Source organism: Erpetoichthys calabaricus, chromosome 4 (genome assembly GCF_900747795.2).
Source record: "Erpetoichthys calabaricus chromosome 4, fErpCal1.3, whole genome shotgun sequence".
NCBI lineage: Eukaryota > Metazoa > Chordata > Cladistia > Polypteriformes > Polypteridae > Erpetoichthys > Erpetoichthys calabaricus.
In genome coordinates this window covers 130,831,968-130,858,047 of record NC_041397.2, presented here as the reverse complement: position 1 = coordinate 130,858,047, position 26,080 = coordinate 130,831,968, and the positions used below count along the sequence as shown (strand labels likewise).

The following is a 26,080-nucleotide window of genomic DNA, read 5'->3' as shown; positions in this document are numbered from 1 at the left end:
GTCACAAGAGCATCTGACCAACCTGGCTTTAATCAGCATTGAAAAGGAATTCCTCACAGATGATGTAAAAAATGAAGTACAGTAATCCCTCCTCCATCGCGGGGGTTGCGTTCCAGACCCCCCCGCGAAAGGTGAAAATCCGCGAAGTAGAAACCATATGTTTATATGGTTATTTTTATATTGTCATGCTTAGGTCACAGATTTGCGCAGAAACACAGGAGGATGTAGAGAGACACGAACATTATTCAAACACTGCAAACAAACATTTGTCTCTTTTTCAAAAGTTTAAACTGTGCTCCATGACAAGACAGAGATGACAGTTCCGTCTCACAATTAAAAGAATGCAAACATATCTTCCTCTTCAAAGGAGTGCGCGTCAGGAGCAGAGACTGTCATAAAGACAGAGGAAAGCAAACAAATCAATAGGGCTGTTTGGCTTTTAAGTATGTGAAGCACAGCGGCACAAAGTAGTTACAATGAAGGCAGCAGCTCACACCCCATGCGTCAGGAGCAGAGAGAGAGACAGAGAAAAACAAACAATTAAAAATCAATACGTGCCCTTCGAGCTTTTAACAGAGCGAAGCACCGTGCAGCATGTCGCTTCACGAAGCAGATGCACAGAAGGTAGCAACGTGAAGATAATCTTTCAGCATTTTTAGACGAGCGTCCGTATCGTCTAGGTGTGCGAATAGCCCCCCTGCTCAATCCCCCTACGTCAGGATCAGAGAAAGTCAGCGCAAGAGTGAGAGAAAAGTAAGTTGGGTAGCTTCTCAGCCATCTGCCAATAGCGTCCCTTGTATGAAATCAACTGGGCAAACCAACTGAGGAAGCATGTACCAGAAATTAAAAGACCCATTGTCCGCAGAAATCCGCGAACCAGCAAAAAATCCGCGATATATATTTAAATATGCTTACATATAAAATCCGCGATAGAGTGAAGCCGCGAAAGGCGAAGCGCGATATAGCGAGGGATTACTGAAGTACAATTGTTTTCGGACAGGAGATCTAATTTGGGGAAACGAACTTAAATGAATATTTAATTTGAATAAAGTGTTCATTTCTTATTTAATATGCCTTCTTTACCACTCACTTTGACAGCACCTCACCTTAGGGGGCATACAATCAAGGAGTTTGCCTCTGGCATCTTCTAGCCTCAGCACGCCACTGACCAATTGTGAATCTGGTTGGAATGAAAACTTGCAGCCACAGTGGGTCCCCAGGAGCGAGTTTGGAAACCACTGGTTTAGAGCAATGATTCTTAAACTTTCATGCATCTTTGCGTGCCACAATAGCTGCAGAACATCATCTGGGGGAACCATTCCCCCCCCCCCCCCCTTAAAAATTTGTCACTGACTGCCATTCCTTTACGCTTGGAGATTCACCACGAATCTTAATTCTATGGGGAAGGAGGCTAGGGGGAGATGCTCTTTCACTGAATGAGGTGTCATTTTCCCCTTGCCCATGACGACACATCACAAAGCATTCCGCAAAGCATTCTCAATCCTTTTCCATTCAGTATTTTGATTCACGATTCTGTGGGACTCAAATTCAGACATCACAAGAGCCACAGTTTAAGAAGCACTGGTGTAGAGTCTGTGTAATGACACTTTTTTGTGTGTGTGTGTTTTTTTTTTTTAACACATTAAGTTGATTAATGACAACAAATTGGCCTGGTGGTAATGACTGCATTGTATTGTGCAGGGCTGGGACTTGCCTTGCACCCAATGCTCCTATAATATGGCATGTCTCATCACAACCACAGGAATGATATATTTTGCAGCATTTTTACTCACCTGAAAGTGCTACTGTGTGGCCTCCTCCACAGGCAACTTGTTTAACTCTATCAGAAACTCCATGCACAATCTGTGGAACTCTGTTGTTACTTAATTGCTCAGGGAGTAACCCAAGCTTTCCATTGTCAGACTCTCCAAATGTGTATAGCTTTCCATCAGCTACAACAAATCAAATCAATCAATGTTAAAAGCTTACACTATCACAAGACATCAAACAAAGCTATTACAAAGCTATTACATCAAAGTATAATATATTTTTTATTACACAAATGGAACAAGATGGGGTACAATATGGGAAATTATTATTTAGATCTATAAGGCAGTACACCTCAAGCTCCTCTCATACTGTTATTTCAAGAAAGAGAGCAGCTCATTTTCTATGACTTCAGGCCAAAATTCTATGAGGTGTGAAACTTAATAAGGCAATTTGTTGAATGGTTAGAAAGATCTCACTAAGTGAAGGAGGTTTGGTTTCACTCTTTAGGCTAAAAACAGAAATTCCATTGCTTTCTTGCCTCCTATCTCTTGTTACACATATTTATGTTACTTCATATTTTAACATCATGAATGCTTATAAAATGATGATTTTTTATCAAGCACTAAAGCACATTACACTAATTTTTCTTTTAAAAGCAACTCTTGTGTCATATTCTTTATATTATATGTTAGTTTTGAATCTGTGAGAAATGTCAAAACAGATCACAAAATTAACTGGAAGCAGTTTACAGAATTTTTTTGTTTAAAAAAACAACCATCCAAACAAACTACTGTATAAAATGCAGTTTAATTATCCAAGTATTCATTTTAATGTTTATCCAATAGAAAAGTAGTTGAAATCTAACCTTATTAAGTTAAAAATGCATTATATTTTGACGTCTATGCAAATGTCTAACTTGAAGGATATACTTAAACAATACAAAATGCACAATACTGAATTCTGAAGCTAGCTAGTCTGATAGATAGTATGTCCTCTTGGTGTCATTTGACCTTATATTTGCCTCAAAAGTTTTAAACAATTTGTCCACATAATAATCTAAAAGTCCACCTTAGTAAAAGGATATAAGTGTGTGTGTGTGTCCATTTGGTTACTCTATCACTGCCATCTCAAAAGATGGCACATCACAAATATTTTTAGTAGTAAAATGCATTGCATTTGTCTTTTCCACGAGATGGCGTATCACAAACATATACACCGCTTTTACAAATCCCATACCAAATGGCATATAACTGAGACAAACAAATTGCACAGTGCACTGCAAATGTTAATGCTGAGGTCTATGCTGATTATTTATATTTCAAACTGTCTTAGAAGGGTAGCACAGCTAGTAATCTTAAATTGTTGAATTGAACTGTTTCATACATTAATATTTTAGAGATTTCAAAAATTATATTACATTTGCAGTAAAAATTGTAAAAATGCTTAAAATGTTCTTAAAATACATACAGAAAACATTCAAAACTTACTATAGATCCTGTTTAAAATAATCCCATTTATTTAAATTAACTATACCTGTTACAAAAGCTGAGTGATAGTAGCCACAGGAAACCCACGTCACTTTTTTATTAATGTCTAGTTTTTGAGGAACATAAGCACCACTCTCATTGCCCAAGCCAATTTGACCTTCTGAATTGTCACCCCACATATAAAGCTTCCCATCATCTAAGTTTAAAAGGATAAGAAATACAATACAAATGAAAACATGTATAAAATATATAGTACAATACAATATGTTAAGTTGAAATACAGAAAAGATTCAACCAGGAAAAATTAGAAACATTATCTTCTCCATTGAGTTCATTTACTCCACAGGTTTTAGACAGCTACAAGTTATATTGTATTCAACGCACTCAGGAATGCAACTGTAAATCCACAGGATATGAATAAAATGTTCTCAAAATGTTAGTTTAGCACCACTAGGTAAACCACAGCTTTAAAACTGTTTTCTTATTTTTGTTTGAAAAGCACTTACATTTGCACAATGTGCCCTTCACAAACTCATTTATTACATATCAAATTATTAAATAAAATGATGTTACCCACACACCATGACAATTAACTAGACGTGTATAAACCAAATACTGCTCTCTCTTTGTTAATTTGGAAAAAATTCCACATAATTACAATGGCGAGGGATACTGATCCTGCTAGCCTGTAGATGCTAAAATAGCCTGTGGGGCCATAAGTAAAAAAGTGATTTATTTATTAGTACTACATATTAATAACTCCCTCTTTAGAGTACTATTTCACTTCCCCACCACAAATGAATGTATAGTTAGGTAAATATTTGCAAGTAGAATGATTATCATTTTTTGTTTGGTTAGTTGAGCTAGGAAATATGAACATACAGCTCCAGATCTTAAATGGATAAATTCAGATGCAGCTCAGGTTAAAGCCAATTTTAAACTCCTCATTTTGATATACAAAGTTACATTCCAACATTCCTGGCAGAACCTGTGATGTCTACTCCAGATCATGCACTGATAATCACAAGATGCAACTCTGCTTAACATTTCAAGGATAAATTAAACTAATACAAGTGGTGCAGCCTTTAGTTAAAAGGGGCCACAAACTCTGGAATAATGTACTGTATTAGAATTTAACAATCAAGACTGAGCACTTATGATTTAAATACTGTATAATACACTCTTCTGTGAGTTGCTAATGACACTGCTCGTAGTGCTTACCATGGCTATACTGGTCAGTTTTACTGGCTCATATTTGCAACTCTGTTCATGTCCCTCGTTTCCGCCACGTTAACCATTCTGATCGTGTAATAGAATCCTACAGTGGCTCTGTTATTGCTCATGATGAACCCAGTGTGAGACTTTAATAGTCTGTGGAAATCACAGGCATTTGACTGTGCCTTGATGTATTGTGAAATGCTTGTAGTGGAGCTTGCCTGTCTTCTCACCTAAGACAGTGAGTTATTACTACAAGAATTTTGTTTTTCTCTATTCTGTTGTAATTTTGTTGCTTTAAGAGCATAATTTGTATTCAAAAAATGTAAACCAATATACACATTAATAGGTAAATTTTGTACTGTGATTTTATATTACATGTACAGTAATTTGGACCTTTACTTTAACTCAGCTCTGTTTATAAATGTAAACATAGATAAGACTTATAACTGCAAATATAATTTATAAGAATACAATTAACTAAAGTGAATTATTGTAGTAAAGTGTGAGATTTACTGTTTTAAACTCATTTAATGGGTAATGAGAAGTAAACAGAAAGAGTATGTATGATTTCACCTATAATTTCTCATCTATGCACTCTTCACAGTTCCCCATTTAAATCAGAACTATAGCATTTTTTTCAAAACAGAAGAGTCTAAAACAATGCCCATGTGAAATATACAGCATAAAAGGGGGTAACATATCAAATTTAAAAGTTAATAAAAAACATAATTTCAGATATGCACTTGACAAAGTATAAACAACAAAGTATAATCAAAGCATGTATTTATATAAAATTAAAAATGACTACCAAAAATTAAAAGTTTAACCTGTTAATGCTGCAGAGATGTTGGATCCTGCTGCAAGTTGCTTAATTTTCAATTTTCCCGTAAAGAATTTTATTTGATGGAAAGAGTCTCTCTCCTCAGCGTCACCTAGACCCAACTGCCCTTCATTATTACCACCACATGCATATATTTTACACTGTTCTGAAAGAAAAGAAATCCTTTTAGTAGTTCTGAAAAACTTCACCAGGAACCAGCAAACCACCACATTTTTCTTATTTCCAAAAACGTACACTGCTGTTTCTTAAGCAGCAAGCTCAGCAATGAAATCCCTAAGCAAGAAGTATATTACTTATTTTCATACACTGGTATAAAACCTATTTTTTCAAGTTAAGTAGGCATTCACTTTACAGCACATTTTACAAAACAAAACAGAGAGAAAGGCTACACAGATGAGTAGACCAAAAGAAGGCAGGACATGTTTCAAAAACAAAAACTTCAAAATGAACAATCAACAATTGTTGACAGTTTTTTAATGTTAATTTCATGTACTGCTAATTAATTGGGAGGGAAAGGTTTGTGCTTATGTGTAAAAGATCCATGCAGAACGTATTACATCATAAAAGCTTCTCAATGGGCCTCCATTTTTATCTCTTAAAAGAATAAACTTATATCATAAACATTTCATATTTATTCTGAAAATAAATGGTTTATTCACGTTTCTATAATGTACCCTGATTAATTAGTTTATACTATAAACATTGTTTATATTTACATTAATATTCAGTAAATTACTCTGTCTATGTCATGTGTGCAGAACTAGCTGTTTAGTGGTAACAATCTATTCTTTATGTAAATATGGTACTATCTAACATCTTTCTTTGCTTTTTAATTGATCCAGTAAGGATAAGCACATATGTGAGTGTGTCCAGTGATAAACTGTTATCCCACTCAGGGGATCCTGTTTTGTAATACATTGATTTAGAAAATGAATGAATGAATGAATGAACTATTTTCCTTCCAAATTCAGCAATTGAAAATCTGTGATGAAGCTCATTCATTAAAGAAATAAAAATTTCAAAACCTCATAAAGAAAAAAACAGCAATTATAAAGCTTTTCATTAGCACCCTATGTTAACTACTTTATGTTAACTAATGGAAGATAATACATTTATACTTTTAAAAATATCTGACACTAACCTAAACAGTAAACTGTAGACGTTCAGCTTTTAATTTAAATGTGCAAGGGATTTGTGCAATGAAACAAAACCATAGAAATTAAAGCAAAAAAAAAAAAAAATCAGCCTCTATACAAACTCCTACAAAGGTGAATAAGGAAAAAATATTTTAAGTGATTTAGTAAAGAATTTAAAATACGTTTTCCCTGCTTGAAGTGTAAAAAAATATATCATTTCAGTAACTTAGCAAAATACTTTAAAAATAATGCAAATAACAGGCAGAAAAGAAACAGTAACCTCTTTATTGACATTTTTAAGTACACCTTCCAAGTTAACACAGACAAATTGGTCTCCAGATATTTCCTGACTAGACTGTATATGTACAGTATTATACAATATAGAATTTTGCTTGCATTTTGCCCTCATTACTCTATGACCACCATTTACTTATCAAGGACTTGACATGGGTTATATTTTACAATTGTGTCATACATTTATTTTCCCCAGAAAGGTGTAGTATTTAGTGAAACTATTTGTAAAATAAAACTGCAGCTAGTAAAATTAGAGAAGAAAAAGGAAACAAAAGCCTTCAATTTTAAACAAGATGACCGTGTTGAAGCCAATAATTTTCTTGTGTGCTGATATATGTCTTGAGATTGAATCACACAAATGCATTTACCCCTTGGAGGTGTTCACATTTTATTATAATACAACACTGAATCACTGCAGATTTAACTTGGTTTTATGACATTGATTAACAGAAAAAGGATCAAAGTGGAAATAGATCTCTGCAAAGTGATCTAATTTAATTATAAATTTAAAACATGAAATAATTGATCACACAAGTATTCACCGCCTTCAAGTCAGTATTTAGTATATACACCTTTGGCAGCCATGATAGCCTTGAGTCTGTGTGGATAGTTCTCTGTCGGCTTTGCTCATGTACACACTGCAATTTTTCAATGTTTTTCTTTGCAAAATTGCTTAACCTGTGTCAAGTTGCATGGAAATCATGGGTAAACGGCCCCAAATTCTCAGTTGGAGTGAGTTTTGGGCTCTTACTTGGCCACTCCAAAAAACTGACATTTTTTAGCTACTCCTTTGTAGCACCGGCTCTATGTTTGGAGTCATTGCCTTGCTGGAAAACAAATTTTCATTAGTGGCACAAGTTTCTTGCACACCATATCAGGTTCTCATTTAGGATTTCCCTGCATTTTGCTGCAATCATTTTACCTTCACCCTCATAAGCTTCCAAACGCGGACTGCAAAGAAGCATCCCCACAGCATGATCCTGCCAACACTATGCTTCACAGTGGGGAGAATATATTTTTGATAATGTGCAATGTTTCTTCTACAGTACGTTAGACGTAGCATCTGATGGCCAAAAGCTCAATTTTGGTCAGCCCCTTCAGAGTTATCATAGGTCTGTTGGTGGCCTCTCTTACTAGTCTTCTTCTTCCACGGTCACTTAGTTTTTGTGTATTGCCTGCTCTAGGCACATTAACAGCTTTACTATACTTTTTCCATTTTTTAATGATTGATTTAACTTTACTCCATGGGATATTCACTGGCTTTTTAAACACTTTTTTGTGTTTGTGTTTTGTTTGGAGTTGCTTAGAGTGTTCTTTTGTCTTTATTGTGTTGTTTAGGCTACTACTGTGACTCTTCAAAGTGTTGGACATTCCACATGCTGATGCATTTAACACTATAATCTAAACCACATGACTACTGGCCATTTAACTAATTCATTTTAATTTAACTAATTTTCTGTTTTATATTTGCAATTAATTTAGACCACTTTACAGATATATGTTTTCACATTGACATTAAAACAGTCTTCTTCTGTTGATCAGTGTAAAAAAAAAAAAAAGAAAAAGAAATCCAATTTTAAACAAATGAATCATAAATGTGCACTTAAAAAATGGCATTATTCAAAAATTCAATTCATTATTATCCATTACAAAAATTATAATGGCTTTGCTTATTCCAAAGGACAATGGTCAGGTGCAATACAAGTATGCCATCTTAATTTCTACACATTTTTTAAAAAGTCCAGCTTTGTTGTTCTACATTCCTTTCTTTTTCTGCATACACAAAACATTTTCACCCTGAAGGGGTGGTTACTTAAGCTAGCCAAGACAATGCTAAAGTTGTACTTGCACTATTGCAGCAACAGAAACTGTAATTCTTTATTGTTTATTTGGGTTTTTTTTTCATGTCCTGGTATGAATTTAAAACATATTTTAGTTAAAAATAAATGTAATGCAGCCCTGCGGTGAGCTGGTGCCCTGCCCGGGGTTTGTTCCTGCCTTGTGCCCTGTGTTGTCTGAGATTGGCTCCAGCAGACCCCATGACCCTGTATTAGGATATAGCAGGTTGGATAATGGATGGATGGATGTAATGCAAACAACCACAGACATGTGTTTCACTTCCAGATTATTCTATACCACTGCATCCAATCAGCTATGGCACCTCCTGTTTACATGAAGACTCCAACCATACCAGCAGCTTTGAATAAAAAAGAGAACAAACATCCTTTCCTCAAGAAAGAGAATGCCAAGAATCTGTGATAAAAATGGATCATTTTCAAATTAATTTTGTTGTCTTAAACGTATACCTAAAACAATGAAGGGTTCTTTTCAAAAAGATAAATATCCTCTGTTTTGAAGTTAATGTACTGGGTAAGTTTTAAAGTTTCTTCTTAAAACAATTGTCTACAAATATAAGCTTATGGAGAAGCATAACAAAACAAATGAATGTATGACACAATTGTAGAAAAATAACTTCAAAAAATAAATCTTTATTGTAAAAATAAGAATAATCTAGACAGGCTACTTAAAATATCATATGAAAGAGAAATAAAATTAAACTGGAAAACAAGGACAACAACAATACAGTACAATGCTGACCACTGCATTTAGTTATCAAATACTATAATATATTGTATTATTGGATAAGTAGCCTGGCCCACAACATTTTTTTAGTCAAATTGAGGCTCAAGTGGGTAACCTTGCACACCCAGAGGAAAGTTTAACATAACTAAAAGAAACAAAAGTTTGATTGGGAAAATAGAAGGGTTCAAGCACTGAACTCATCCAATATGAACGAAAGTAAATAAAATGCCAAACAGGTAAAATCTAGATGAAAAGTAATTAAAAACACAAAAAATTCAAAAGCAATTAAAAGCACAATCCCTGACAAAGAGATGCAGCGAGTTATAGACCTTATCTAAATAACATTAAAAAGATCACCACTTGCAACTGTAAGGAATTTAACTTTAATGTAGATATGTGAATGTTGCTGTCAAATGCACAGTGATGAATGAGTGCAATCAGATGGCATGACAACTAGTTAATATATTAAGTTGTTTATCAGTTTTGATTCACAAGCAGAATATTACCTGTGCAAACTATGGTATGGTTTCTCCCACATGCAACCAGTTTCACTCTTTCAGATTTTAATTCTAAAAAAAAAAAAAACACAATTATATTAGATTTAATATTCTTATACTTTTCTTGAGCTATATAAAATTCTAAAGCAGCAGATGTAGCTTTATATTCTAAAGTGTTAAAAATAAGGTATGAACATAATATTTTTTTTTTAAATATGTTTCTCCTGCAGCACATATAATGTAGTTGTTATAAAAAGTAATCAGTCCTTACATTTATTTAGTTATTTGAATATATGAATAACAAGAAACTCTATAATGTCAAAAGCTGTTTTCGGAGACCCCATATGTCCATTTGTATATTTTATCCTAGTGTAAGTTACATTAGAAATGGGTCACCTCAGCCTTAACTTAACCACAGTCAATAGTTTAGCTCTAGGATATGATATCTGCAGTATGCTAAATGTTCCCCAGGGCTTACACGAAAGGGTAGTACTCAGACATCAAAGAGGCAGTCCCAGTAGCTACCAAGAACACCTCAGCCGCATTAGTATTCTATGATTCCATTTATTCTTATTAAACACATTATAACATATGCACCTAGAGTGCTGCCCAACAACAAATGTAAATTGTGTAATGTCAGCCCCCATTACTATCAAAAACATGACAAATGCTGCAAACAAACCACATACATTAAAGATTTCATGCAGTGTCACTGTTATGGTCCCTAATTGTATCTTACTAACATAAATGTCTTTATAACAGTGATTCCCAAATTCAGCATTGCAAGACTGCTGTTGCTGCAGATTTTTATTCCAACCAATGTGAAAATAAGTGCATCAGTCTTACTTTTATTTGATCCCATTGTTTACAGAGTAGAACTTTTTATGTTCTCCTTTTCAAAGAAATACCAAAATATTTATAAAAGTGAAACAGTTTCTTTTGAATATTGATTTTATTTCAATCTTGTTCTAAAGTTCCTTTCCTTAATTGTATCCAAATGTTGACAATGTTGAAGGCTAAAGCACAGTAATTACTTTAGTGCCATATTGACTTTTCTGCTTTTTGTAAGAAATATTTTTAATAAGCTACTTCACAAGTGAAACAGGCAGGGAAGTAATTTCTCTCATTTAGCATTCCTTGTTGTTTGCAGCTGTGTCTGGGCTGCCCCTTGCTAATCACCAATATTTAGATACGATTAAGGGAGCAAACTCCACATACAGTAACAGAATGAATTAAAAAGAAAACTGCAAAAAATAAATAAATAAATAAATAAGGCTATGGCAATGCAAGCAGATATTTCTAAATTGCTAAGATATTTCTAAATTGCTAAGAAATATTTTTAGCCTAGACAACTAAACTAAATAAGATCAACTAAAAGTAACAGTGACACTGATTGTGGGGAATAAAAGCATTAAAAAGTAAAATTTAATTAAAAGCATTAGATTATTGTGATATTGCACAATACTATTACAGAAGTTTAAGTCTTCAACCACAGCTTTACGGGACAGAAGCAGGTTCACCCCAAACAAGCCCAAATGTGCAGATACCAAGACCGGATAAACGGAGAGGGTTAGCATCAGGAAGGACATTCAGTTGTAAAAACCTTATGCAACCATTAATGATTTGGTACATATTAGCACTCAATAATTTGATTTGAATAAAACATTAATTTACTTACTTTATCAAAATAACATTTAATGTTATAATTATTCCAAATTTGTATATATCTAGTAAATAACTAACCTTTGACACACGTGGGTTTGCACACTGTGTCCTTTGTTCCCAATCCTAGTTGGCCCCAGTTGTTACTGCCGAACACGTACAATTTCCCATTTTCTGGAAAAACATGTATTACAGATAATATATTAAACACAGAGCAGCAGGGATCTCTTTAAATAGTCAATAATAAAGACAGACTAATTCTACTGAAGCATGTACATGTCTTTTGACATAATGAAAAAAATAAGTGTGCCTGCAAAAATAAGTATTAGGTGGCACCATGGTGACACACCATGTAAAGACATGTTGTGAAGTCAAAAATTACCAGAACAGCAATAAACCTAGGTAGCATTTTAAGAAAAATGTGCATGGAACTTCAATTTAGGAGACTACCCATGTTCATTTTCTCATTCTAAGACTACTACACTCTTCGCAAAAGTCCTCACAGAGGGAACATTGATTATCCTCTTTTGAGTATCCTGTAATTATGTCATAGAAGGATGATAATGAAACAAATCATAGTTTTAATTACCTGTGGAGTAATAAAAAAAACATTTATGTAATTATTTTCCTACATATGATGCTAGACAGAATTCAAATTGAGACTGAGGGCAAAAGTAGTCTAATGTACAACAAATGTAAAATGCTATCCCATAGATGCAGGACATAAAAATGTCTAAAATAATAACTGAAGGCTTGAAGCTATAAAGCACAAGTAATGAATAAGGCTTGTCACTCTCTACTACCAGAAAGTCTCCAAAAGAAATACTGAAGCTGTTAGACTAACTACAATGATCAGGGTTTGTTAGCAGTCCTGGGCACCAGACTAAAAACTGAAAGAGAAAAGCTGTGTGTTTAATGGCCCCAAAATATTGTGGAACTTTCTTCCTGTAGAAGTGATATCACTGGATACGTGGATATTTCTGAAAAGAGCCTTAAGATCCACTTATTTAAGCTTGCCTTTGGGTAACCTTGTTGTGTTCTACACATTTTATCTTGGTTTCAATTTGTTTAAACTTGCTTTAGTAACATTACTGATGCATTGTATTCCTTTTCTTAATTTGTTGAAGTATGCTTTTGTGTATGTCTTATTGTGTATGTTTTTGCAATTAACTCCTGGTTTAATTTTTTTAAGTTTGTCTTTGTCTGTTACTATGTTTTATTATGTACATTTATGTATTTTATTCCTGGTTATAATTTGTTAGCTTGCTTTTGTGCAAGTACCTGTGATAACTGTTTCTAAAGCACTTTGTGACGTTTGTTCTTAAAAAGTGCTATATAAATAAAATTTACTTACTTACTTACTTACTAGTAATATTATAAATTCAGAAAAATGTAATATGTTCTGTATATTACTTGAAATCAAATAAATTCTCTATCAAGATATGAAGTAAGCTATGTTTCTTTCTGTCATTAATATGGTATGCACCTGACATACATCTATGTATATAAATTACCAAGAACCGACTTGTGCTCAAATGACAATATTATAAACCAAGAAAATAAAAGGAAAATAAAAGTAATGCAAACTTGCCTGTAATAAGAGCTGTATGTTCATCTCCACAGGAAATATACACAGCTTTATCATTTTTCAGCCAGAATTTGCTAGGCACATTGTCAGCAAACTTGCTTTTTCCAAAGGTGAAAATGGCTCCAGATTCTAAGGAGAAAAGATATCCATCTCATACATGGATACATACATACATACATACATACATACATACATACATACATACATGTTACATTTCTTGGTTTCAATTATGTAATAACATTCATTAAGCACTGAGGAAATAGCAAATCTATTTAAAAAAAACGCAACATTGGGTTTTCAGTTATCTTCAGGGCATCTTCATGGAAAACCACAGAAATACCAAAACAAAAAAGTATAGTGTCTTGCAAATATCTCTCTATTATAAAAAAAAATCCCATGAGAGTGAACGACTAGGAGACGATATGTGATCTTCACGTTAAGATCACAAAAGATAGTTAAAAGACCCGCGAGGACCTTAAACATGAGACATTATGCCAAGAGACTGACCCAGGACCGTCTCATGATGACGTAGAACACGAGATTCTTGCAAGACATGCCCTACTTACAATCTATCAAATAAGACAACGGGGCAGCAAAACATTCAGTCTTGTGAAGGATTTGAGCACACACAGATCCAGGGTCTCAACGCATATAAAGCATATAAGGACAATACGTTATAAATGAAACGTCGATGAATAAGCAAAGAAGAAAGCAGCGCGGAGAAAAGAGACTCAAAAGCGTTGGAGAGAAAAAAGAGCAAAAAAAAAAAAAAAATCTAGGTGCATATTCAAAAATAATGCAAGTAATTAACAACCCGTAACAAGTGGAATTGAAACAAAGCACGTCCAATCGGGCTCAGAATTAAAAGACAGAATAAAAGACAAAGTAGAACTTCATAAAGACGTTCACAAACGTTGGCGCTATACACATGCAGAGCATATTATGAAAGCAGTGGAATTCAAAAGGCTCCAAAAAAAAACAAAAAAAAAAACATGCACAATACAAATGTGGAGAAAGTTAAAGAATATGAAAGTAGGAAAATTAGAAAGTATAAAAAAAAGAAAGTAAAGATCGCAGTAGCACAAACAAACAGAAATTAATACTTGAAAAAGGGAAAATAATCACCACGGACCAGGTGTCATTGAAAAAAATGCAGGACAAAGCAACGTCAGAAATAAAAGACAGAGTAGAAAACAAAGTAAAATGTCATAAAGAGGTTACAAAACAAAAGGGCCAAACACATGCAGAGCAGGTTAGAGATAATTCAGGATAGGGTTTCTCTGTTTGGAATTTCAGCACAGATAAAGCGATCTACATCATCATCAGTTAATAATTTTTTTTGCAAAGTAACCAATAAATGCATGTGAGGTAAAACATGTTTTTGAAATTCTCTAAATTAAACTTCAAAGCCTTACAATATTTACAAACTTCTGACATATCACCTGTGTCCATATATTCGATCTCTATTCGCCTTTTAGTTATTTCTCAGAGTAATAATTTCTCTTTTTTTGCGCTAATGCGATGTTTACTTTTTTTTGACACTGTCATTTTTTTCTGCTTTCATATTCTGTATCTTGATCTGCATGTGTTTTTTTGTTTTTTTTTTTTTGAATCTTTTGAATTCCAGTTTTCATTATCTCTAACCTGACAAAGTCATTAAGCACATGTCTCATTGACCTCATTTAAAAGATTCAACATATTGGGACTCAAAAGATTCCAAATATTGTTTTTACATAAGTTCTGAAATAAAAGTGAAACTAATGAAATAGCAACAATTCAAAGAAAAAAAAATCTTAAAAGTGTGTATCCTGAAAACCAAACACAGGGATTGGCGAGCGAAGTGAGCAGAGGGCGAAGCCCCCTAGTCTTAAATATAAACAAAGGTCTAAATTAGGGATATAAAATGATGAAAATTTTAATCATGATTAATCACAAGATGGCACTTGATTTTTTTGCATGTGTAACTAAGGTAGTTCAGAAATGTCCAGTAGCCTATGTGAATAAGACTGCTGCACAACATTTTAGCTACTCAAACTCCAAATACTTGTGTCTTTCATATAAATCCTTAATACATGATGTATTTGTCCCTTGTGAAGGTAATGTGTAAGAACTGGTAGACCTTGCTGAATGATGTATCTCAGCCCTGTATCTTGAACTGTATTTAGAGGTTTGCAGCCTCATGCAAACCAGTTTGCTGTATTTTGAGGTTTCTTAACTCCACACCTTCCACTAGTACTAAATTTGGGAATTTGAACAAATGATTACAGAGAGTTTTTTTGTGAGATTCTTTTAGTTTTTCTTGTGTACATTAAATGCCTTCTCAGTTAATTATTTTTTAATGTAAGAACAGTAGCAAGGAAGTTTGTTGGGGCCACTTTGGAGATCATTGAAAATAGAATATCTGTTGTGGGAAGTGCCAGTATGCACCAACACACATATGTTAACTGCCAGTTAACATACATTGCAGCTCACTTCAAGCACTGATTACCTTTATGTTTATTGAAAAATTAGGCAATTTAAAGACAACCTTCAAAATTGGAATTGATTTTTTTCTCTTTTTCAATAATGTCAATTTGTTCTGTGTGGCATGACCAAAATTCTGTATCACGGTATTTTTCAAAATTATGCTGGTTTCACGGTATTCAACGGTATTTTTTTCCCATGCATGAGTGGATGTTAACCACATTTTCCACTGCAATTACTGCAGTAGACTGGCAAAGAATAACCTATTCCACTGTCATGAGAATTGTACATTGTACAAAAAAAATGTTAATGTGCACAAAAGTATTAATACAGGTTTGCATGGCCCCATAAAGTGATTTCAAGGGGGTGGCACTAATGAAGAGAAGGAATCACATTGCATGACAGATGCAGTCAAAATATAGAACCTTTTTATTGAACAAATTTTGCAAACAACTTAAACTATAATTTTGACAACATATTTTCAACCATCCAAAGAGGCATTTAGACTTAGCAAAATATCCAGAGGTGCTTGTCAAAAGTTGTATTACACTGAACATGTCTTAGAAAAGGAATAAATAGTAAATATTTTTTTTAAACCAGCAACACTTTCTGTTAATGTTATCAATCTCTGTCCACGGACACATTAAAGTGACTTTTTAAATAACTTCACCATCATTAAACTGCATAATATTTAAACTAATAAATAATAACAATAAAATAAATAATAGTATTATTACTGATAGTTGCACTATTACTTCAAGACTTCAAGCCCAGGTGCATTACACAGTATTCACCAAATTAAAATAAAATACAACAAGTGCAACTTGGTGATGACATCTTTACCAACTGAACCATCATTTAGGCAAACTGCATTAATATGGACCTTGCTTCAAGCTAAGCTAAAGTGGTGTGAAAAACTATTTGCCCCCTTCCTGATTTCTTATTCTTTTGCATGTTTGTCACACAAAATGTTTCTGATCATCAAACACATTTAACCATTAGTCAAATATAACACAAGTAAACACAAAATGCAGTTTTTAAATGATGGTTTTTATTATTTAGGGAGAAAAAAAATCCAAACCTACATGGCCCTGTGTGAAAAAGTAATTGCACCCTTGTTAAAAAATAACCTAACTGTGGTGTATCGCACCGGAGTTCAATTTCCGTAGCCAGCCCCAGGCCTGATTACTGCCACACCTGTTTCAATCAAGAAATCACTTAAATAGGAGCTGCCTGACACAGAGAAGTAGACCAAAAGCACCTCAAAAGCTAGACATCATGCCAAGATCCAAAGAAATTCAGGAACAAATGAGAACAGAAGTAACTGAGATCTATCAGTCTGGTAAAGGTTATAAAGCCATTTCTAAAGCTTTGGACTCCAGCGAACCACAGTGAGAGCATTATCCACAAATGGCAAAAACATGGAACAGTGGTGAACCTTCCCAGGAGTGGCCGGCCGACCAAAATTACCCCAAGAGCGCAGAGACGACTCATCTGAGAGGTCACAAAAGACCCCAGGACAACGTCTAAAGAACTGCAGGCCTCACTTGCCTCAATTAAGGTCAGTGTTCACGACTCCACCATAAGAAAGAGACTGGGCAAAAACGGCCTGCATGGCAGATTTCCAAGACGCAAACCACTGTTAAGCAAAAAGAACATTAGGGCTCGTCTCAATTTTGCTAAGAAACATCTCAATGATTGCCAAGACTTTTGGGAAAATACCTTGTGGACTGATGAGACAAAAGTTGAACTTTTTTGGAAGGCAAATGTCCCGTTACATCTGGCGTAAAAGGAACACAGCATTTCAGAAAAAGAACATCATACCAACAGTAAAATATGGTGGTGGTAGTGTGATGGTCTGGGGTTGGTTTGCTGCTTCAGGACCTGGAAGGCTTGCTGTGATAGATGGAACCATGAATTCTACTGTCTACCAAAAAATCCTGAAGGAGAATGTCCGGCCATCTGTTTGTCAACTCAAGCTGAAGCGATCTTGGGTGCTGCAACAGGACAATGACCCAAAACACACCAGCAAATCCACCTCTGAATGGCTGAAGAAAAACAAAATGAAGACTTTGGAGTGGCCTAGTCAAAGTCCTGACCTGAATCCAATTGAGATGCTATGGCATGACCTTAAAAAGGCGGTTCATGCTAGAAAACCCTCAAATAAAGCTGAATTACAACAATTTTTGCAAAGATGAGTGGGCCAAAATTCCTCCAGAGCGCTGTAAAAGACTCATTGCAAGTTATCGCAAACGCTTGATTGCAGTTATTGCTGCTAAGGGTGGCCCAACCAGTTATTAGGTTCAGGGGGCAATTACTTTTTCACACAGGGCCATGTAGGTTTGGATTTTTTTTTCTCCCTAAATAATAAAAACCACCATTTACAAACTGCATTTTGTGTTTACTTGTGTTATATTTGACTAATGGTTAAATGTGTTTGATGATCAGAAACATTTTGTGTGACAAACATGCAAAAGAATAAGAAATCAGGAAGGGGGCAAATAGTTTTTCACACCACTGTATATGCATAAATAATAAAACTGCAACTTGCATTTATAATGCTATTTGTGGTATAGCCCTACGGAAGCGTATTGGGGCCACGGTGAAGAAAAAAAAACTACTGTATATGTTGAGAATAAAGTCGACATGTTGACTTTATTATCGACATTTCCACTTTAACTTTGAAGCTTATGTCGAGATTAAAGTCGACATTTCCACTTTATTCTCGCCGTTTATGTCGAGATTAAAGTCGACATTTTCACTTTATTCTCATAGTTTATTTTATAATTAAAGTAGAATGTCGTAAACTAAACTTCATCCTAAAATCAATGTTTAATTTACTAGATTTTCTCAAACCCCGTCATATGTTAATGTAGCACATTAAATGCTTTGTGTTAAGTGTTCCCCGACCCAGTTGTTAATCACTATGCTTCCTAAACTGACTTCCTCCGCACTAAGAGGAGACACCGGCAGCGATCACCGCACAGAATCCATTCACTTCATGATATTCCTGCTCTCTGAAAATTTAGAATGCTAAGATATATACTTGATATCATTTTCAGGATGAAATGCATTAAAGCAAGTATTAAACATGCATGGTAGTGAGGCAGTAGTGCTGCTCCCTCACAGTAAGGGGTCCCCAGGTGTATGTTCAGTGTAGAGAACTTCATGAAAGGTGTGATGAGGCTCCAAAAAACTGGATGTATGAATGGGTATCGCACAGGTTTAACTTAAATATTGTGTAAATGTTGGGTTTGTGATCTGGTGGTCAGTGACACGAACACAGAATTCAATGGATGTTCTTCTGAGCGGGCTTTCTTTATTGCATGCGTGCTGTCTGTCTCACGTACCAAAACCCCAGTTCCTATCCTTCCTTTTTCTTTCTCCACATAACCAATCACCACACGATAAACGTCTTTGTGAAATTAAAACTAGTTATAAACCTAGCCCACGGAGTGTTCAGAACTTTAAAAAAATCTTCGTTACACATGTTTAATTATGCCATCCATTCAGGGTTGCACCCATCCCAGCAAGTATTGTGTGCGAGGCAGGAGCAAATCCTGAACGAGTCGCCAGCACATCGCAGGGTGAATACGAGCAAAACATACACTATCAGAGTCAACTTAGCATAACAAAACCCCACATCCTACAGGACTTTGAAAGGAAACTGAAGCACGCCGAGTAATCCCACCAGAAAAACATGCAAATTCAAGGCAGGGTACATCCGAGACATCCTTGCTGCGAGGCAGCAGTGCAACCTCCATGCTGCCGTGCCCCCACATGATTAATACATGCTTTAATGTATTTCATCATGAAAATTATATCAAGTATTTATCTTAGCATTCTAAATGTTCAGAGAGCAGGAATATCATGAAGTGAATGTATTCTGTGCGGCGATCGCTGCGGGCGCCTCCTCAGTACAAGAGGAAGTCAGTTTAAGTAGCACTTACCGATTTAACATGGCTCGGGGAACACAACACAAAGCATTTAATGTGCTATATAACTTATGACAGGGTTTGAGAAAATCTAGTAAATTAAATATTCATTTTACGATGGAGTTTATTTTACAATGTTCTACTTTAACGACAAATTACGAGAATAAAGTCAACATGTCATCACACTATTACATAGTACCCAGGTACATTACACTGTATTGAAAAAAAATAAAACAAGTACAACTTGGCTTGCAGTATTATCCAGTAGTATAGAAACAGTATTTACACATTTCAACATAATGGTCCACATCCGACCTTTTAAAACCAAAGTATCTCCAGGCCACGGACTTGACTCCTTATTTTCGGCAAAAGTTCTTCTGTGTCATCATGTTCAACTTTATCGTCAGCTTCAGCTTCAGAATGTTCTCTGTCCATTTTCACCGTGCAATACCTACGTTCACTACTGCATGTACTCCGTTGCATGCCTATTTAGCGGTGTAGCACTGAAAAAGAGCCCCCGTGCAACACTTCCACTAACGCATGTACTCCGTTGTATATGATTAGCGGTGTAGCAGTGAAAAAGGTCCCCCTTGAGCAGTTTCCCGCTGCTCCATGTTCCGAACGTCATTTAGGCAATTTAAACCGGTGTTGCGGTATAAGAAAAATCCATACCATAACAAAAATAAAAAACGTTTTTCGGTATGAACCAGTATACCACCCAGCACTAATCTCCCCAGAGCCACAGCCCTCAGTTTGAAAATCACTGGCTTAAATAGCAAGTGGTGATGATTAATACAATTAAGGAAAACCAACGCGTTATACCTTTGAAAAAGGGTATTAACACATTCGCTTTGACAGACCCTGTCTAAATATTTTATTCTTGAAAATATGAATTTGAAACAAAATACAGAATGGAGTACAAGATGTTTAAGTACTTTTTGCAATTTAGCAACATTTTAAAATATTATGATTACTACTGTAGTACAGTGAACTTAATAATTTTAGTTAATGGCTTTTTCAAAAAACTTAGGCAACAGTAAAGAAATATGATTTACCAGAACATGTTTTCATCTTTTTGAAGAAAAAATTAACAAAAACAGCAAAACTCTTTAACTAGAGGGAAAATAATAGCCTTACAAAGCTTTAGGTTCTTTAATATAAAATAAAAATGAACAACTAATTCCTTAAAAGTTAAACAATGAAGTTGTATTTAAAGTAGCAAGAAAAAGGTTGTGAACCTGTTGGTAGCAACTGGATTTCTGCATTATTACACACAAACGTGTACTTCTTGTTAATACTGAATTTATTTTTTTAAACATTTACAGTTCAGGCTGGAAGGAGAACCTTCTTGATCAGAAAAAACCTCCAGAAAACACCTCTTGTAGCTGCTGTTCAGATGTAAAGAATTTGTATTTCTTTTTACAAAACTTTTGATTCATTGATTTCTTTCTGTTTGTTTTACTTCATTGATATTTCTGGCATTCCTTCCATGATCAGCTCTTTTCAGGTCATGCCACAGTATCTCAATTGGACTGAAGTCTGAACACTCACTTGCCATTTCAAAACAGGAATTTTATTGTATTTAACCTATTCTGCTGTTGATTTACTCCTGTGTTTCAGGTCATCGTCTTGTTTCATCACCTACTTCTATTTAGCTTCAGGTGACAGACTGCTACTTTGAAATTCCCCATTGTGTTTTTCAGCCATAGAGTTCAACTTTTGTCTATTCTTTCTACAGATCATTTTCAAAAAGAAGCATTATGAATGTCCACATGGTATTTAGCAATCTTTAGACATGCAGCAGTGCATCCTTCTGTGATATGCTTCTACTAGGGGGCTCCGCCCCCTGCTCGCTTCGCTCGCCAACCCCTGGCGTTGGGACATGAGAAAGAGTGAGATGTATGAATTAGATATAGAATAGTGTGCAGCTTTGGATGATGCGCATAGAAATAACAAATAAAGTATCAAGAAGCGGAAAGCAAATGTCTATGCGTTGGAATGTAGGTGTGTTGTTTTTATCAGGACGTAAATGTAGAACAATATCTCTGTGAAATGGAGGCTCACCATCTTTACTTTGAAAGACAATTGCCACTTCATTAATGACGGGCAGATTGTATCGTCTTGGATCTTGTTCTTTGTCCTTTATCAAGACCAAAGCAATTGTAGTTGCCGCTATACCTTCTGCATTTGCTTTTGTATTTGCCTCCTTTTCAACTTCATGTAGCATTTTTATAGACTTAGCTAATGGGTGATTGTTTATGACATGAGTGACGTTTCTCATTATAAGCTCTGTGCATTGTTTGTTTTCAGGAAGGTTCATGCGTTGATAGATTCAGGGTGCACTGTTCCAATGCGATGCAATATTTGTCCACATATGCGAAAGCAGTATGGGCCATTGCCTTTTGGTGGCCTGATATGTACTCCGGTAGATGCAAAAGCAAATGAACTACTGTAGGATCTAATGCAGTTCATAAAGTTTTTACTTTCAGGCACATCGTCAGTTAGAAGCTTCTTTAGATATTCAGGATATGAATGTAAAGGAGGCAGTCTAATCTGACCTTTTTGACAACAACGTGTAAATTCATTATTTGTATTGCCAGTTGTTTCTTCTGTGAAGTTAAGTGAATGACAATGATTGCAAATGACATTCATTAATCCCAATGAATTTTCCTCAATAGTGGATTCCTTATTGAAGGCGTTTTCAGCCATTTTGCGTAAGCGTTTAACAGGTGTGTGGCGTTGATGTCCGCGACGGGCATGTTTCGCTTTTTGTGTTTGATTGCCTTTTTGTTGCATGTCCATTATTTGTGACGCGCTATTTTTTTCTTTTTATTTATTCGCCTCCGCTTTGCGCAAAGTCCGTTTCAGTCTACGCCGTGCATTGTTTGTATCGAGCCTTGTCCGTTTTTGTATGTCGGTCATTTGAGCTTGGTGCTTTTCGCGTCTTGCTTTTTTTTTTTCTGTCAGTTCATTTGCGCGTTGTTCACGTCTCCGTTCATTTATTCTGTCTCTTCGCTCCCTTTTTTGTATGTCTGATACGCGAGCTCTTTCGGTTTGAAATCGTGCTTCTTTCGATGCAGCACTTTGACACGCGCGCTGAATGCGTCAACGTTCATTGTGTCTGTCCATTTGGGCACGTCTCTGTAATGGTGTCACTTGTGCTTTGCGTTTTTTGATCCGAGACATTTTTTATCCCGGTGTTTCAGAAGCGCGTTTTATGCGCCGCCGTCTATTTTCTTGTTTCTTTCGTGTTCGTGTGTTTGTTCCCGTTATCCTTTCCGAATCGTTTTGTACCCGTGACCGTGTATTCATGACTTGTTTCTTTCTTAGCATGCGAAATATGGATAAGTAATAAGGAGGATCGCACTCACTGTTAATATGTATCTTTTCTGCAGTTGAACGGTTAATAGTGCTTTATTGAAAGGACATCCACCTATGCTGACACCTATGCTGCCTAGTGTGAAGGTGTCGACGTTCACTTTAGAATATGTGGCTTTGGGTGTCACTTCTTATGGATGTGTGGGGGGGGATTGTTGTTGCGCGAGCGTCTTCTTTCTTTTTGTGTTCCTGTGTCTTGTTTGAATCCCCCTCTTTGTGTGTGTCCCGTCCCTGGCTTGTAGGGTCTGTGGGGCGGTTTTGTGTTCTTTTTTTTGTCTTCCATGGGCTTGTTGAATCCCCCTCTTGGTGTGTGTCCCGTCCCGTCCCGTGCCTGTAGGGTGGGGGGGGGTGTGGTCGTGCCTTGCTGTTGTGCGCTCGTCTGTTCTTTTTTTTTGGTGTGTTTAGTTTCGTGTGCAATGTGTTTCGTGCTTTGCCCGCGTTTGACTACTTTTTTATGTGCCTTTTCCTTTTTTCGGTGCTTGTTGCGCCTCATTTCTGTGCCTCATCCGCCTTTGTTGCCCTCTTTTGTCCGCCTTTCTCCGACTCTCGCGGACTCTTTTTGCGCCTGCGCCTCTCGCGGACCCTCATCCGCCTCTCTCGCCCTCTTTTGTCCGCCTTTCTCCTCATCCGCCTCTCTCGCCCTCTTTTGTCCGCCTTTCTCGGCTCCTCAGCCGACTCTCGCGGACTCTTTTTGCGCCCGCGCAGTACGTCTTTTTGCAGCTACGGCCCATTGCCGGATGTGCCTGCGTCCATCATCCGGTTTAGCATTCTCGGTTAGTAATATGGATGGACACCATTCTTGTGTTGTGTTTTCCTCATAGTGGACACATGAACAAAGCAATTTTCACATTCAACAGATTCTGAAGATACTTTCTTAATACCTTAGGATTCACTTTTGTCTCCTTCATCACCCTCTATGACATTGCTGTGATCTTCGCAGGATGCCCACTATTAGCAACAGTAGCAACAGTACCGAATCTCATCTGTAGACAATTTGGCTTACTGTGGACTAATGAACACTCAGGCCATAGGAAATGCATTTGTAGCCTTTTTCAGCTTTAAAATTCTACCTCGATAGCCTTGATTTCCAATCCTAATCCCGGGGAAACCCTGTATTTAGAGGGTTTTTTGTTCTAGCCCGTTTCACATTAGAGCAATTTTACCTCTAAATGATTACATTGTTTAATTAATTGATCTATTTTTTCCTTCTGCATTTAGAAAGGAGAGAGTAGTATGAGATTTTTATTACCGTATAAGAGAAATTTAGAAGTATTTGATTTTTGGCATACAGTGGAACCTCAGTTAACAACCATAATTCGTTCTAAAACTCTGGTCGTAAACCGATTTGGTCGTGAACCGAAGCAATTTCCCCCATAGGATTGTATGTAAATACAATTAATCCGTTCCAGACCATACGAACTGTATGCAAATATATATATTTTTTAAGTTTTTAAGCATGAATATAGTTGATTAAACCATAGAATGCACAGCGTAATACAGTAATCCCTCACTTATCGCGGGAGATAGGTTCCAAGGCCGACCGCGATAACTGAATTTCCGCGAAGTAGGGACTCCATATTTATTTAATTATTGAACGTGTATTTGGACGTTTTTAAACCCTCCCTGTATTGTTTACAACCCACCCTTTAGTCTATTAATAACAGGGACAACTGCTAAGCAATATGAAATTGGTAGATAAGTTTACACTTACTGTATAGCGAAGTACACGTAGCTATATATGACGTGATAATGGTGATGAATATGCTGTGCAGTAAAAACATTGTGATCGGCAGTTGCTGCCGCTGCTTCTTTTTCACACACAGCACAGTGTAAAGTAGACCGCTTTTATTAAAAGAATCAAAACAGTTGTACAAAGTGCAGTAGAGCAGTCAATAAATCTTTAAATAAATAATCCTTAAAACAGTTGTGAAGTGGAGGTTTAAAATACACAAGAATAACAATCCTTTAACACAAGGTTAAAACGTCAACAGAAAGCAGTCTTTAAAAACAGCGTCAGCGTCTGACCTGCTTCTCCCATGCGGGCTCTGCAACAGGCGAGACGCTCTTAATGCAGCTGACCTTCTCTACACTGTCCTGCTACAGCTGTTTGGCTCGCCTCACCGGTCATCCACCTTCCGGTCACTCTTGCCCTTCAGAATATTCTGCGAGAGCGACCACTGCTGCTACTCCTCGGGTGTTGGCCATACACCCAAGCTACCTGTACAGCTGCACACGAGCCTGCACTCGCTCGCTCCCTCGCACCGACTTTCTCTCTCTCTCTCTCCACTGCTTCCTGCCTCCTCCGTTTCATCTTTCCTTTTCCTCTTTTACTTCTCCTCTCCCCTTAACCGGCTCGCGCTTCTCTATATATGCGGGGAGGACATGGCAGCTGCAGCCCATTAGCCACAGGAACAATCATGGATGTGGGCAGTTTCCCACCTGTGTACTTAGGTGAGAAACGCCCACACTGCAGATCGCCCTGCGGCTCGCTACAGCTACCACGCCCCCTCGCTAAGCCGCGAGCGCGGCGATTATTTATTTAAAACAAAACGGCCTTTGCTGGAAGAGCTGTGGACCCATAACACCACAGAGATACTGTGGGAGCTAGGCATCAGTCAAAGCACCAATCACAGGCCCGATTAGAAAGCGGGAAGCTGTGATTTGTCGTCTCCCTCCCATGTAACAATCACAGCCCGTGTTACAACGCACTTAGTCACCGAACTTGTTTTGTTGTTCTTAGACTAGGAAATACTACTACATGTACTATGTTTAAAAAAACGCGAAGTCATGAATCCGCGAAAAGTGAACCGCGAAGTAGCGAGGGATTACTGTAGTAAACTAAATGTAAAAACATTGAATAACACTGAGAAAACCTTGAACAACAGAGAAAACTAACACTGCAATAGTTTGCGCTATAGTGCTACCAACCACTGGCTAAAAACACTTTTTTTAATGAGTTTTAAGCAAAGGGAAAAAAATGAACATTTGAAAAAATCTGTACTTTAATAAACCACCAAGAAAAGTAACATTGCAACAATGCACGCTACGAACTGATCGCTGTAAACAGAAGTGAAAACAAAATCAAGCCCAGTGCATTCTTTAACTGCCTTCCTACCTTATGCGTTCAGCTCTCTCTCTCGTGCTGCCTGTGTGTGTGCGTCTGTCTCTCTCGCGCTGCCTGTGTGTGTGTGCGCGGCTCTCACTCTCTCGTGCTGCCTGTGTGTGTGT

At 36.4% G+C, this 26,080-nt stretch overlaps 1 protein-coding gene across 1 annotated transcript in view; it reads right to left on the bottom strand.

Annotated features, from left to right (window-relative positions):
• Window positions 1–26,080, bottom strand: part of LOC114650263 (X-linked retinitis pigmentosa GTPase regulator-like) — a 72,204-nt gene that overhangs the window by 42,550 nt on the left and 3,574 nt on the right. The window contains exons 2-7 of the mRNA XM_051926616.1: window positions 13,080–13,205; window positions 11,570–11,662; window positions 9,836–9,898; window positions 5,303–5,461; window positions 3,304–3,453; window positions 1,794–1,952 (exon numbers count right to left, since the gene is read on the bottom strand). Coding sequence (XP_051782576.1) covers window positions 1,794–1,952; window positions 3,304–3,453; window positions 5,303–5,461; window positions 9,836–9,898; window positions 11,570–11,662; window positions 13,080–13,205 — 750 coding nt within the window. The remainder of the gene's footprint in view (window positions 1–1,793; window positions 1,953–3,303; window positions 3,454–5,302; window positions 5,462–9,835; window positions 9,899–11,569; window positions 11,663–13,079; window positions 13,206–26,080) is intronic.